The sequence below is a fragment of the Adiantum capillus-veneris genome, chromosome 22 (assembly GCF_014529385.1).
Source record: "Adiantum capillus-veneris isolate H3 chromosome 22, ASM1452938v2, whole genome shotgun sequence".
Lineage (NCBI taxonomy): Eukaryota > Viridiplantae > Streptophyta > Polypodiopsida > Polypodiales > Pteridaceae > Adiantum > Adiantum capillus-veneris.
Genome location: NC_140952.1, coordinates 114,826,026 through 114,839,788, shown reverse-complemented (window position 1 = coordinate 114,839,788; position 13,763 = coordinate 114,826,026). Strand labels below are relative to the sequence as shown.

The window sequence follows — 13,763 nt, the reverse complement described above, 5'->3', positions numbered from 1 at the left end:
ACCTTTGTTCCCGTTTATTCTCCCACACTCAGTTTAATATGAGAAAATGGTTGGTTAGACATTAGATTTTATGACACAGGGACTAATATCACCCATGGGGGTCTAGCTTCTTGAGCTCATCAATCATGACAATAACTCCATGGACAATATTGTCAGGGTAACCTCTTGGACGGTGGATAATGAACACTTCAACAACGAGCTACCTCAGCTTTGACATCGACTTCAGTAGGGTGCACAAGCTGGAGGTGCTCATGGATGCAAGGTGCTCATCCGACACCTTAATGTTCTCTCTCTCTCTCTCTCTCTCTCTCTCTCTCTCTCTTCGTGCTGTGTGTAGTCTAGTCCCTCGAAGTACAGAGTGGCCGCCAATTCTGTGCACGATTGATGGCAGTTCAAAGTTCTTTTTTTTAAGGAGCAACTCCTTCTTTTTAGAGTGCCACATGTCATACATTTAGCACGTTCAATGTTAGTATAGAGTAAGATATTGCAACAGCACTGTCGTAAGAGCTGGGTCGCACGAAGCACTAGTGGGGGCAGCGCCACAAAAACTTGTACGATGGTCGCACTGTTTCACACAAAGAAAAACAGAGCGCAGCGAGATTTTCCAGGAGAAATCCCCGAAATTTTGCAATGTCAGGATTGGCGTAGGAAGCCCGCAAGATGAGGGGAACGCTGGCCTTCCGTATCTGAAGCTTAACACCCTCAAATTTCAGCGCGCTAGCAGAGCTATGAGGATGCTTCGATTTCTTCACAGCTAGACATGGACTGTACCGAATTTGGTATTTGACTCTCCCCACTATTCCTGTTAGCCTCGAGTGCGACTCGGCTCTAAGCTTAATTAGTGGGATAAGCCTCTTAGGCTCCTACTGCTTTTAAGTTTGTTGTGAACTATTAACGCCTCAGTCAAAAACGCCACTTTTAGGCCCCGAAGATTCTGCATTCACCGCCACCTTCGCTTAGTTCGCTAGCTTCCTCTTGCTTTGCTTGCGCGTGCAGGCTCTCTCGCGCCCGCCATAGCCGTCCCCCATAGAAGTCCTCCCCACACACATGCATATTTTTTCGCACGAGAAACACACACATACATACGCAGACATATACGCACATATGCACGGGTGTCCCTTTATGGTTGAGTACTCTCCTTCCTCTCCCTTCCCACACTCCTCTTCTGCTTTTTTAGGGTTTCTTTCCTTCGTGCTGCGGGCGTTTCTCCGGCTCTTCTTTTCGAAGCAGTGATTTTGCTCATTGTAGGAAACATTAGTCTGTTTCTCCACGGCATGTGGCAGATTTTTTCCTGATCAAGAAAGGGCGATCAAAGACATGCTTCGGAGGGCAGGGAAGCTGCTGGTTGGAGGGGCCGTAGCTACGGTGGCAGCAATTGGATGTGTAACTGTGGCACCCGAGTTTGATGTGTGGGCCAGCTCGGAGCACCAGTCAGCAGCAAGCAAGTGGAAGCACCAGATTGAGGCACTTGGCGGCAAGGTTCCTGGACGCAGTGAGCACCGGTCAGCACTTTCTGGCAGTAGTCCTGCTGCTCCCTTTGACATACTTGTGATTGGTGGGGGAGCTACAGGTTCTGGTGTCGCACTTGATGCTGCGACGCGTGGTCTGCGTGTAGGACTTGTTGAGAGAGACGATTTCTCCTCTGGCACGTCTTCCCGCTCGACCAAGTTAGTTCATGGAGGTGAGCTTTTCTCAGTCTGGAACTTGGGCATGTAGGATCAGAAAATAATTCCTGTTTTTGTGCAATCAGCTGGAGTAGGATTTGTTTCATGTCACAGTTTGTGGTAGGCCTTGGGATTCTGTGCATATCAGCAAGGCATTCAAGCAAAACAGCGAAACTGCCACTTTGCTGTTTTGCAACTGAGTTCTTAGTAATAGTTTCATATTCTGCTACTAGTGGATTTGGGAGCCTGGATTTGTATTTCAAAATTCATAGTGGTCCTCCTCACAATTGGGGACATTCTTTGTTCTTGAGTAGCTTACAAACATATCTTTCCAGCTTTGTCATATGTGAGACTTTCAATTTAGGTTATTTCTCGTGTGCTGTATTGATTATCACCTTCCACGATGTATTACTTTGCCTTGAATGGTGTGATATTAGGGAACTTTGACTCTTGTACTGCATCATCTCTTTTTGCTACCTTTTTTCTTTCATTTTGCTAAAACAATGCGTTTTCTATTGAAATTGTGGTTCTTCTTTGAACAGGGGTGCGTTATTTAGAAAAGGCTTTTCTGCAGCTAGATTTGGGGCAGCTGAAGCTTGTCTTTGATGCATTGGATGAGCGTTACCATATGCTCCGAAATGCACCTCATCTGTGTGCCCCATTAGCCATAATGACACCTTGTTATGAGATTTGGGAAGTGCCATATTATTGGGCAGGTCTCAAGCTCTATGACCTGGTTGCAGGTAGACAACTTCTGCATCTTTCAAGGTTCTATTCCGCCAAACAGTCGAAGTCTCTTTTCCCAACTCTTTCTCAGACCGATCATGGGAGGAGTCTAAAGGGCACAGTGGTATATTATGATGGCCAATTTGATGACAGCAGGTTTAATGTTGGTCTTGCTTGCACTGCTGCCTTAGCAGGAGCAGTTGTGCTCAACCATGCCGAGGTTGTGGTCATCCAAAAGGATGACTTGACTGGAAGTGTTAAAGGAGCTCGTGTCCGTGATCAACTTACAGGTATTCACCTTCGTAGACTAAAAGTTGTGATTCTAGTAAATTCTTTAGATGAATGAGAAGTTGTTTAGTGCTACTAGGTCAGCAACATTCCAGAAAAACAATGTTTTCACTGTCTAGGACTTTGAAAACTAGCGGCTTTGCTGCTCTAAATAAAGTGACTTGAAATTTATCTAGCTTTGTTATTTTGTTCTTGGGCTATGTACTTTCATGAAAAACCAATGATCTGGGTCAGCCTTGTGTCAGTTTCATGCTTTTGACAAAGTAAATTAAGGCTTTGTGGACCCCTTTTTCTACATGAAAGTCTCTGATTTTGGGTCATTCTCTATTGCTGATGAGGAGCCGTCACGCTCTTGCTCACGAACTGCACGTCTCGACCTAAATATTCCACACATACTCCTACATCTTGTCGCCAGTGGATGCCCACAATGCCACAAGTGTGACAACATCCAACTATGCCTGGTACAGTCATCTATGCAAAGAGGTTTACGTGGCTTTCTACATAATGGATTAGTCTGGTCAAGTAGGTCCTACAAACAGGTGCACGAGTGTGATACAGACTTAGATCCTCTTATGTTTTCCTAGGCTTATGTTGGCTCTGAAGTAGCAGCAGCATGTTCAAATGGCAGACTAGAGCCCATGTGCATGTGACTTGTGGAGAGAGGGGGTGTTACAGGTTTGGACACTCCAAGCGAGAAATAATAGCAACACTTGAACAGAAACAGCAAAATCAGACACACACACACACACACACACACACACACACACACAGAGAGAGAGAGAGAGAGAGAGAGAGAGAGAGAGAGAGAGAGAGAGAGAGAGAGAGAGAGAGAGAGAGATTAACGTCTTCAAAAGGCCAAAGTGACCTATGAGACCAGAAAGTTACAACGTGGTGGATCTGATACAAAGTCAGAGTAACAAGATGACAAAATGACAAAATAAAATACTATGGAATCCTAAACTGCTAGGTGTGAACTAAGCAGCTAGCTGGGATAGCTAGATCACAAGAGATCCAACATCGGTTGCTGGCGGATCTCATCAATCTCCTCCATGGTTCAGTAGTGTGACCGGGCGTCGTTCATGTCGGGCCAAAGTGATCCGAATCCTCTGATGCAGCCTCCGTCGATGCTGTGTAGTCCTCCGCAGTCGTGGGCGTCTGGATCTCCCTAGCTAAGTCGCTTGGTCGATCAGTGTGCCTCTGGTGTGAGGCAACGAGCTCTGCTGTGGTAGTAACTCCTCCGGGTGTCCAGTGGCAACTCTAAAGAAGTCTGTGATCTGTCTCTGAGACTGGCTAGCCTCTCCTCTCATCAAGCTCTCTCTCTGTCTGCGCAGCTCGAGCAAAAACAAACCCAGGCATCTCTGATCCTCGTACCGTATGACTTTGAAGAATGGTCCAAAGCCCTCTCTGAACAAGCAATGGAAGCGGCCTTGTATCTCGTAGTAGAAGGGGCAGTGGCATGTGTAGTGCAACTCTGTCTCAGGCTCTATGTCACACAGGGGGCATGTTCTGGCTTCTGTTGGTACTCCGCTGTATCTCACAGTCTCGATCCGCAGCTGGTGTGAAGATTTGCGTATCTTGCCAATAGCACATCGTATCCCATGAGACAAGTGGGTGTCCATGTATCTGGGCCTCGTCACAAAACCATCCTTCGTAAGCTGGAGGAGATGCTCTCTATAGGAAGCCATCTTCGTGCCCAACTCCTATGCTGGCTGTATCCATGTCCTCATGGTGTCTAGCTGAGTCAAGTCCTGGCAGATGACCTTGGTGATCTCGGACTGTGTAAGAGTCAGAGAGGGTGCATTGAGTGAGTACTGGAAGGGAGGCAATGTGTCTATGCTGAACCCGTGCGCCTGAAACCATGATGTCATCTCCCCAAACCAGCATGCTGTATCTCCCTGCATGGCGAGAGGACTCAAGTGCAAGGCGGGCATATCTGTCTCTGGGAATTTCCCACATGCGGTGTGAAGGAGATAGATCTAATGAACGCCTCAACCACTAGTGGGGGGGGGGGGGCAGCTAGCTCTGCTCGGACAATAGCACGTGGTACTGAAGCCTTGGCTCTAATGAGCCGCGAGATCATAGAGACCAGAGGCTTCTCCATTTCCCCCCATCCATCACTACGGCCTGTCCTCCCGTGATGATCCAATGAAGGTCCCCAAATCTCAGCTCCATAAAGCAATGCAAAAGCCACCAAAGTATCAAAGAGCCAGATCTTCGTCCGAGGCTCTTAAAACTGAACCTGTGAACACATCCTTTCCAATCTACCCAATGCTGCATGGGCTCTGGTCAATCTAGTCTTTGCTGCCTCAATGCTGGCCCACTAAAAACCACTCCAAGGTAAGTGTAAGCATCTGTATACTCCATTGTCTCCTGGCCGTATGTGAATGCGGGCGCTGACCTCTTGATCCACTGTGGGGTGGTATTAAATACCATGACCTTGGTTTTACCAAGGTTGACGGACAAACCACTTTCCTGGGCAAACCTATGCAAAGCATCCAAGTGACGTTGCATCGCCTCCGGAGAGTCGGAGATCAACACAATATCATCAATATATAACAATAGTGGAATCCATGTCCTTGCTAGCTGTGCACCTCTATCACCATCTCTCTCAATGTAGTCAGAAACCTCATCCACATACATACCAAATAGAGTAGGAGTGAGCGGGCAGCCCCGCTTCATTCCAATAGTGGAGTGAACCGGTGTGGATAGACCCTCTGAGGTGCGTACATGCCCCACTATTGACCTATATAATGCCATGACCCCCCAAATGAGCTCTGTGGGTACTCCCATCTGTTGTAATCTGCGCATCAATCTAGGTCTAGGCACTATGTCAAATGCTTTGCGGAAATCCACAAAGCTACAATAGATTCGTCTCCCACGCGATCTACCCTCTGTCACCAGCGTGTGACTACTATCTATCCTTTTTGTTGATTTCTTTCTTATTATCTATTTACTTTCACTTTTTGGAAACACCCCTCGGGAAATCTAACTGCCCTGCATTGCATAGCTAGTGTGGAACTGTCCAGAGGGAGTCTAGGCCTGAGGGCAAGAGAGCACTAAGGTTGGACAAGGACTATGGTTAGCCAAGTGGGGTCATTGACTAGCCAAAGTGGAATCCTTTGCTACAGAGGCTACATTTCAGTTCTGGATGTGGCCGCAGTGTACAAAGAGGGTCGGATGACCTAGAAAGATACAATGGCAGTATCTCCTAAAATTTAGGGAACTGCTATTTTGGGACTTGAAAATGTGTTGGCGTCATTACCTCCGGAATGACAAAGGGAACATCCGGAATGACAAAGGGAACATTTTCTTACTCTGCCGTGAAGTCAACTGGGCAACCGGTTGGGATATTTTTAGGCGGCAACCCCGAAACGGGAAAATGCTTGTAAATGTGCCAAGTGGCACATTCTGGTGCACTTACCTCATGCAACAAGAAGTGGTGCTGAATTTGAAGAGGAGAGAGCCTCATTTTCAGTTTTGTCACAGGTTAAGAGCTATGGAGTGCTTGCTTTCCCTCTTATGCACAATGCGGTGCCAGGAGTGATGCCCTGCATGCTACGCACTGCCCTCTCTCTCCCCTTTGGCTGTATGTTATGCCCCTCTAGTGGGCTCTTCATTTGACCAATGTACAGTTGTGTGGGTTCATGCGCGATTGCCGAGGCAAGAGCCTCTTGCACAGGTACTGGATTAGCTAGCGGCTAATCCCCCGCAGGTACAGGTGAATTCGGAGAGGTTTCACGCCAGAAATCTCGTCTGATTCAAAGGGCAAGTAGCCCTACAGGTGCGGGAGCTCCAGGACTTGCTACAGATGCGATCGGCACGCGAAACGGAGCCCGAAACAGTGAATTACAGCCTGCTGTGTATTTTTGCAGGTTTAGGGTTTTGGCCCTAAACGGACCCTAATACCCCCAGGAGGTTCAGGGACGCAAGGGGACCGTTGTACAGGTGATCTGGCGCATTTTCAGGGCTGAAAACAGAGAATTCAGCGTGCTGCAGATTCTCGCCAGGTTTTGCAAAGTGCCCGTATGCGTCGGGAAAGTCGGCCAATGCGTGGGAATACTGACTGTGAAGGGTTCTAGTACAGTTATGCTGCCGAAATTGGGCTGGAACAGTGGAAATTTAGCCGAGTTTGTGCGGGGCAGCTTGTAGGGAACCACAGCGTTTATTCCCTCTTTTGAACAATAAAGAAATACCGAAAGGGGCGCCTAAGTTAGGGGCCAATCTGGTGTCTGTCTACTCATACAGGTGCAATCTAGCAGCCTGTATCCCTCTCCCCTTTGTTGTGTCTTGAAAGTATAGGTATAATAGACGAGTAATAATGGGTGAAAGCTAAATCAAGGTTTAAAGTAAAGTCTACCGCCCTTTTTGGATTGAACAGGCCGGTTACACCCTCCTCAATGATGGCTCTGAGTGTCAAGATATGGTTAAGAGTAGAAAAACTCCTTTTGAACCGTGCCTGCCCGGTTGCGGGTATCCCCTCCCGCTGTGCCCATCTACTCAGCTGTTGCTTAAGAATAGATGCTTACAACCGTGCCGATGTGTGTCCAATCATGATAGTGCGATAATTCCCAGGCTCCATAGGGTCTCCCGACTTGAAGATAGGTACAATAGTAGATAGGCTCCAAGTATCAGGCAAGCCCTCACACATGGCACAGTTAAACATAACTGTTAGAAGCTCTGCTAGTAGATCTCTGGCATGCGTGAAATGCTCAGCCACTAAGCCATCATGATCATATGATCTCCGAGTCCTCATCCTGTCAATGGCCTTCCTCACCATCTCAGCGGTGAAAAAAGCACATGTGTGTGGGCATGGATCGGGGAGGTTGCTCAGGAACTGTGTACAGAGATGATGCGTACTGGCCCCAAGCCTCTGTAGAAGTGATGGCAAGGGGGGGGATTGCTCACGAAAGAGCCGCCATGCCTCACGTGAGTCTTGACTCAAGAATAGCTGGTATAGATCCTGCTCTAGGCGAGCCAAAAATGCCCTCTTCTTCCACCGCACTAGGCGTCGGAAGTCAATCCGTGACTGTCTGTGAGTGATGTCCCCCAAAAGCACCTCCCTATAAAGTCTAGCTCTAGTGTCCTGGCATTCCTCATCATACCAACTGTTTTGGGGCATGCTCCTTGAACGGCGTCTTTGCTCAGGCTAGATATGTGGGTATGCCTCTGCTGCTGCATCATGTAGTGTCTGTGTTAGTATAGTAGTAAGCTCGTCTAGAGGTTGCACTGGCTCCTCTGTGCACAGGCTTGTAGATCCCACCTATGTATACAGAGTCCGTCTCCCACGTGAAGGTGTAGCGAGTAGGGGCTGTTGCCTGTAGCGTGTGTGCTACACTAAATTGAAAAGAGATGGTCAACGACACAAGAGCATGATCCACTGCCACAACAATAGGTATGGGTCCAACCGTGAGATCTTGGATACTAGAGATGAGGCTCGGCTGTGCCATGACATAATCCACTGTGCTGGCTCCATGTCTGTGTGGAAAGCATGTAAAACCCCCCGTATTGGGAAATCTCTGTAGCCCATTTAAAATGGCCAATCCATGTGCAATCCCCATGTCTATCAAGTGTCGTCCATACTCAGTGTGTTCTCCATCTTGTGATAGTCTGGATAGGCTCGTCTCTGCAACATCCAACTCTCTCAGCATCTCCTCTGAAGTATCATAAAATACTGTATGATGATGGGCAGTCCTAGCATTGAAATCCCCTAGAATGATGATGTCACCATCTCTAGAGAACTCCCATAAGTCATCATCCAAAATAGAAAAGGGGGATTGTCCTCTGGGTGGTGCATAAACTGACATACTCGGGGGAAAGAAGCAAATAGCAATGTAAAGATATATGCCTGTCTCTGCTCTCAATCTCACCCACATGTACCTAGCTTGCTCATTCCTGCAAGCTATATGTATCAATGGCTGCAACTCCTCCTTGAATAACACTGCCACTCCTCCTGAGTCCCGCCCTCTATGCTGAGAGAGAGAGAGAGAGAGAGAGAGAGAGAGAGAGAGAGAGAGAGGGGAATGAAATGTTATATTAAACGTCTTCAAAAGGCCAAAATGACCCATGAAACCAAACTGATACAATCCTTGTGGATCTAATCCAATGTCTGGGTACAAAAATAAAATGAAGTAAAGTGAGACTAAAATCGTCATACTGAAATCATCATCCATGCTCGAGGATGCCCAGCATCAGGCGTTGTCCGAGGTAGTATTGCATTGGTCGTTGAAGAGCTTCGTCAATGTCCGCCTCTGTAAATAGTCGTACTGGACATAATAGTCCTGATTCTCTGATGGAGCCTTCGTCGATGTCGTGGTCGCCCCCGTAGACATGGGCGTCTAGCTCTCCCGAGCTCAGTGGCTGTGTCCACTAATATGCCTCTGGTAGAAGTGGGCTTTGAAGTCTGTTGTGAAGTATGCTCATCTGGCTGTTGAGCCCCTGTTCTAAAGAAGTCACTAGTGATTTCCCTCTGTGAATGTCTCCCATTGCCTGGTCTCCTCAAGAGACTCCCTGTGTCTGCGCAGCTCTAGCAAAAACAACCTGAGGCATCTCTGATCCTGATATCTCATGACCGTAGCCAACGGTCCAAAGCCCTCTCTAAATAGACAGTGAAAGCGGCCTCGTATCTCATAGTATACCGGACAATGACAAATGTGATGTAACTCTGTCTCTAGCTCTATACGACACAACTGGCATATCCTAGCTTCTGCTGGTACTCTCCTAAATCTGCCAGTCTCAATCTCTAGTTGATGCGATGATGTGCGCATCTGACCAATGGCACATCGTATCCCATAGGATAAATGAGTGTCCATATAGGGCTGTCTGATCACATATCCATCCTCTGTTAGTTGGAGGAAATGCTCTCTATAGAAAGCCATCTTCGTGCCAACTCTTGTACCTGCTGTATCCATGTGCTTCTGGTATCTAGATGAATTAAATCCTGACGTATAAGTCTAGTGATCTTTGTCCGTGTGAGAGAAAGGGAGGGTGCATCCAAGGAGTACTGGAATGGGGGCAGTCTATCCATGCTGAAGCCATGTGACTGAACCCATGATGTCATCTGCCCATACCAACATGCTGAGTCCCCTTGTAGTGCTAGCTGTCGGGATGACTCAAGGGCTAGCCGAGCAGATCTGTCTTTGGGGAGGTCCCATAAATTATGCATGAAGGAAACTGATCTAGTAAGGGCCTCAACTACGAGAGGGGGGGCAGCTAGCTCAGCTCGTATAATCTCATGTGGCACTGAGGCCTTAGCCCGAATCATCGGAGAGATCATAGAGACTAGAGGCCTATCCATACATCTCCATCCATCGGTGCTACCAAATCTCCCTGGTGGTCCACTGAGGGCCCCCAAATCTGAACCCCATAGAGCATAGCTGAAGCCACTGGAGTGTCAAAAACCCACAGCTTTGTTCGAGGTTTTTGAAACTGAACCTGCGAACACAACTTCTCCAATCCTCCCAAGGTTGCATAAGCTCTCGTCAATCTAGTCTCTGCTTCTCTCCTCAATGAAAATGCCGGTCCACTGAAGACTACCCCAAGATAGGTGTATGCATCTGTATACTCCACCGTCTCCTAGCCATATGTAAAAGTGGGTGCTGACCTCCCCACTTGACCTCCTGACCCACTGGGGTGTGGTGTTAAACACCATAACCTTGGTTTTCCCCAGGTTAACAGACAATCCACTATTGTGGGCAAATGTGTACAAAGCATCTAAATGACACTGCATCCCCTCTGGGGAGTCGGATATCAACACAATATCATCAGCATATAACAATAATGGGATCCATGTCCCTGCCAACTGTGCTCCTCTATCACCATCCCTCTCAATGTAGTTAGCAACCTCATCCACATACATGTCAAATAGTGTAGGAGATAGCGGGCAACCCTATTTTATTCCAATAGTAGTGCGTACATGCCCCACTACTGACTTGTATAGAGCTATGATCCCCCAGATCAACTCTTTGGGTACCCCCATCTCCTGCAGTTTGTGCATCAATCTAACTCTAGGCACTGTATCGAAGGCTTTGCGGAAGTCCACAAAACAACAATAGAGCCGTCTCCTACGTGATCTTTTCTCCTCAATAATGGCTCTAAGTGTGAGAATATGATCAAGAGTAAAGAAACCTCCATTGAAACCCGCCTGTCCTACTGCACGTACACCCTCTCTCTCTGCTCATGTACTCAACTGTTGCTCAAGGATGGATGCGTACATTGTACCAATGGGTGTCCAATCATGATAGTGGGATAGTTCCCGGGCTCCATACTACATAGGGTCGCCTGGCTTGAAGATAGGTACAATCGTGGACGAACTCCAAGTATCAGGTGTTACAAGGGGGAGCACATAGCAATATAGTATATACTCGGATAAACAGAATTTATCACTTAATACTGAAGCTAGAGGGTATAGAGAGAAATAGAGAAAGAAAAAGAGTGAGAAGATCGACACAGTACTGGGACCAGTAGATGGGCTGGTCCCCGCCCGTAATAGTATCTTTATTAATGAGGAGAAGTCTATACAAGCACTTGAACCGAACATATTGCCACATTCGTTCTAGAATAAGACTTGATGGTTCTCGGAAGCCTCAGCTTCCATCCTCAGGGCAAAGCCCTATTTCTAGGAACTTCCGTTCCTTATTCTGAATCCTCGAGAACCAACGTTCTCACCTCTGGATCTCACCTTCGAGACTCAGGACATGGCATCCCTACAACTTTTTCCAACTCCGTTTCCAAAGTCCTCTTCCTGCAGAACAACTTTGCTTTCTCGGACGCAAAGTCCTTCCTTGGGAATCTCAACTTCCGGATCCCAACTCGAGAGTCTACCACTCTCAGATCCGTGGATCTACGTTCCAAACTCGGGTACGAAACCCTTGGGCTGATCTGGCTCTAGTTCCTTAGGGCGCTTTCTCCTGCAGAGGCTCATGCCTTCCTCTGTTCCTACTCCCTTGTGAAGAGGAAGTACACCTGCAAACACACACAAACATGGGACAACAATTCGTATGGCGAATCCACAATTGATACCTCTCGCTCTTTGAGCGGGAAAAGCGACCTCCATCTTCGTAGTCTCGCAATCTCCTGCGTCTTCTGGCGGCAGAGTCTCCTCTTGCAGGCGTTGGCAACTCCTCTGAGAGAGGGCGTGTGATGCTTTTATAGCTCCCTGGCCACTGCAGGAATAGCTGAGCGCCGGCTGCCCGCATAGAGATCGCGGCTTTTTAATTTTTAATTTTTTTATACTCTTTTGCCAGAAAGAGGGAGAGAAAAAACGCTGGCTGGTTTTTGCTGCTTTATTTAATCATAGGCTGCCCACTTATTAAGTGGGCGGCTGGTCACCTTTTAAAAATGGGCTGAACCTGCCCAAAAACTTACTTAAACCTTATAAGTTAAAAACAATGCTTTCACAATACTTTCAAGTTTCCAGGCATCCCCCTAGATGCTACCACACGCACAGATGCAATGCAGACATAGACTTCCTCGCGGGAAAGCATCTACTTTCCCGAAAAGCAATTGTATTTCCTCAAAGTTTCCTCTGAACCCATCTTCATTCAAGTGCTTGCTCTTCCTTGTGCACAATTCTAACACAGTTCGAAATTTCCTCCTGACTATAGATATTCCCTTTCCGATGTACCCATCACCCACCTTGTGATCCATCAGGAATACCCATCACCTAGTCCTTTCCCACTGAACTTACGGTACAAATCTCCTTCACGATGCTCTGTGTCACCCATCCTATGACACATCAGAGATGTCCGTTCCCAAATAGTCGGATCCTTGTCACCCATTCGATGTGACGCATCAGAAGTACCCGTTCGTGGTGGCCTTATAGATATTCCTTTTCATAGTGCTCCCGTCATTACTCTGAATGACGCACTAGGAATATTCTGTACTCGGATGTCTCCAGCGAGAAAAACCCTCTCACTAAAAATACCAATAATTCATTTAAAATTATTTTTCTTGGTGTCCAAGCAAGAAAACCCTCTCACTTATAAATCCAATAATTCATTTAGAATTATTTTTTTGTCAGATAAAGCCAATTTAGCAACATCAGGTAGGCCCTTGCACATGGCATGGTTGAACATCACTGCTAGAAGCTCTGCAAGCAAATCTCTGGCATGTATAAAATGCTCTGCTACCAGGCCATCGTGATCATATGCTCTCCTAGTCTTCATCTTGTCAATGGATTTCTTTACCATCTCGGCCGTAAAAAAAGCACATGTGTGTGGGCATGGCTCTGGCGGATCTAGAAGAGGTGGCTGCCCCGAGACAGTGTAGAGAGATGATACATACTGACCCCATACCTCCGTAGAAGTGATGACCGGTGGGGGGAGTGCTCATGGAAGAGTCGACATGCCATGCTTGAATCCTAGCTCAAAAAGAACTGATATAAATTTTGTTGTAGCCGAGCTAGAAACTCCCTCTTCTTCCGTTGTACCAAACGCCGAGAAGCAATCCGTGACTGCCTCTGAGTAACGACTCCTAGAAGTACCTCCCCTTTGAAGTCGGCTCTGGTCTCTCTGCACTCTTCTCATCGTACCAGCTATTTTGGGGTGTGCTCCTAGAACGTTGTCGCTGCCCAGGCTCAGTGTGTGGGTATGCCTCTGCTCCTACCTCTTGTAGTGTCTCTATCAATATGTAAGTGAGCTCCCCTAAAGGTCTCTCTGGAGTCTCTGTGCATAAGCGTCTGTAGATACGATCTATGTAGACAGAATCAGTCTGTGAAGTAAAAGTGTATCGGGTATGTGTAGGTTTTTGTGCGAGTCGAGTTGTGTTGAACTGGAACGAGACGGTAAACGTGAGGAGAGCATGATCTACTGCTACCCCAATAGGCATGGGCTCAATTGTAAAGTCTTGAATAGAGGGTATAAAACTGGGCTGAGCCAAAACATAATCCATTGTGCTGGCCCCATGTCTATGAGGAAAACAAGTGAACCCACTCGACGCTAGAAATCTTTGGAGGCCATTCAAGATGGCCAATCCATGTGCAATCCCCAAATTTGTCAGATATTCCCATATCTAGTGTGCTCTTCATCCTGGGAACACCCGGCCAATCCCATATCATCTCCATCCCTAGAGAAACTCCCATATGTCCTC

The 13,763-nt window shown here is 47.3% G+C and overlaps 1 protein-coding gene across 1 annotated transcript in view; it reads left to right on the top strand.

The window, feature by feature from the left end:
• Window positions 1-917: 917 nt before the first annotated feature.
• The window catches only part of LOC147430055 (glycerol-3-phosphate dehydrogenase SDP6, mitochondrial-like), a 63,757-nt gene continuing 50,911 nt past the window's right edge, over window positions 918-13,763 (top strand). Inside the window, exons 1-2 of the mRNA XM_086496242.1 lie at window positions 918-1,681; window positions 2,207-2,680. Of these exons, the coding sequence (XP_086352368.1) occupies window positions 1,318-1,681; window positions 2,207-2,680 (838 nt within the window). The 5' untranslated portion in view covers window positions 918-1,317. The remainder of the gene's footprint in view (window positions 1,682-2,206; window positions 2,681-13,763) is intronic.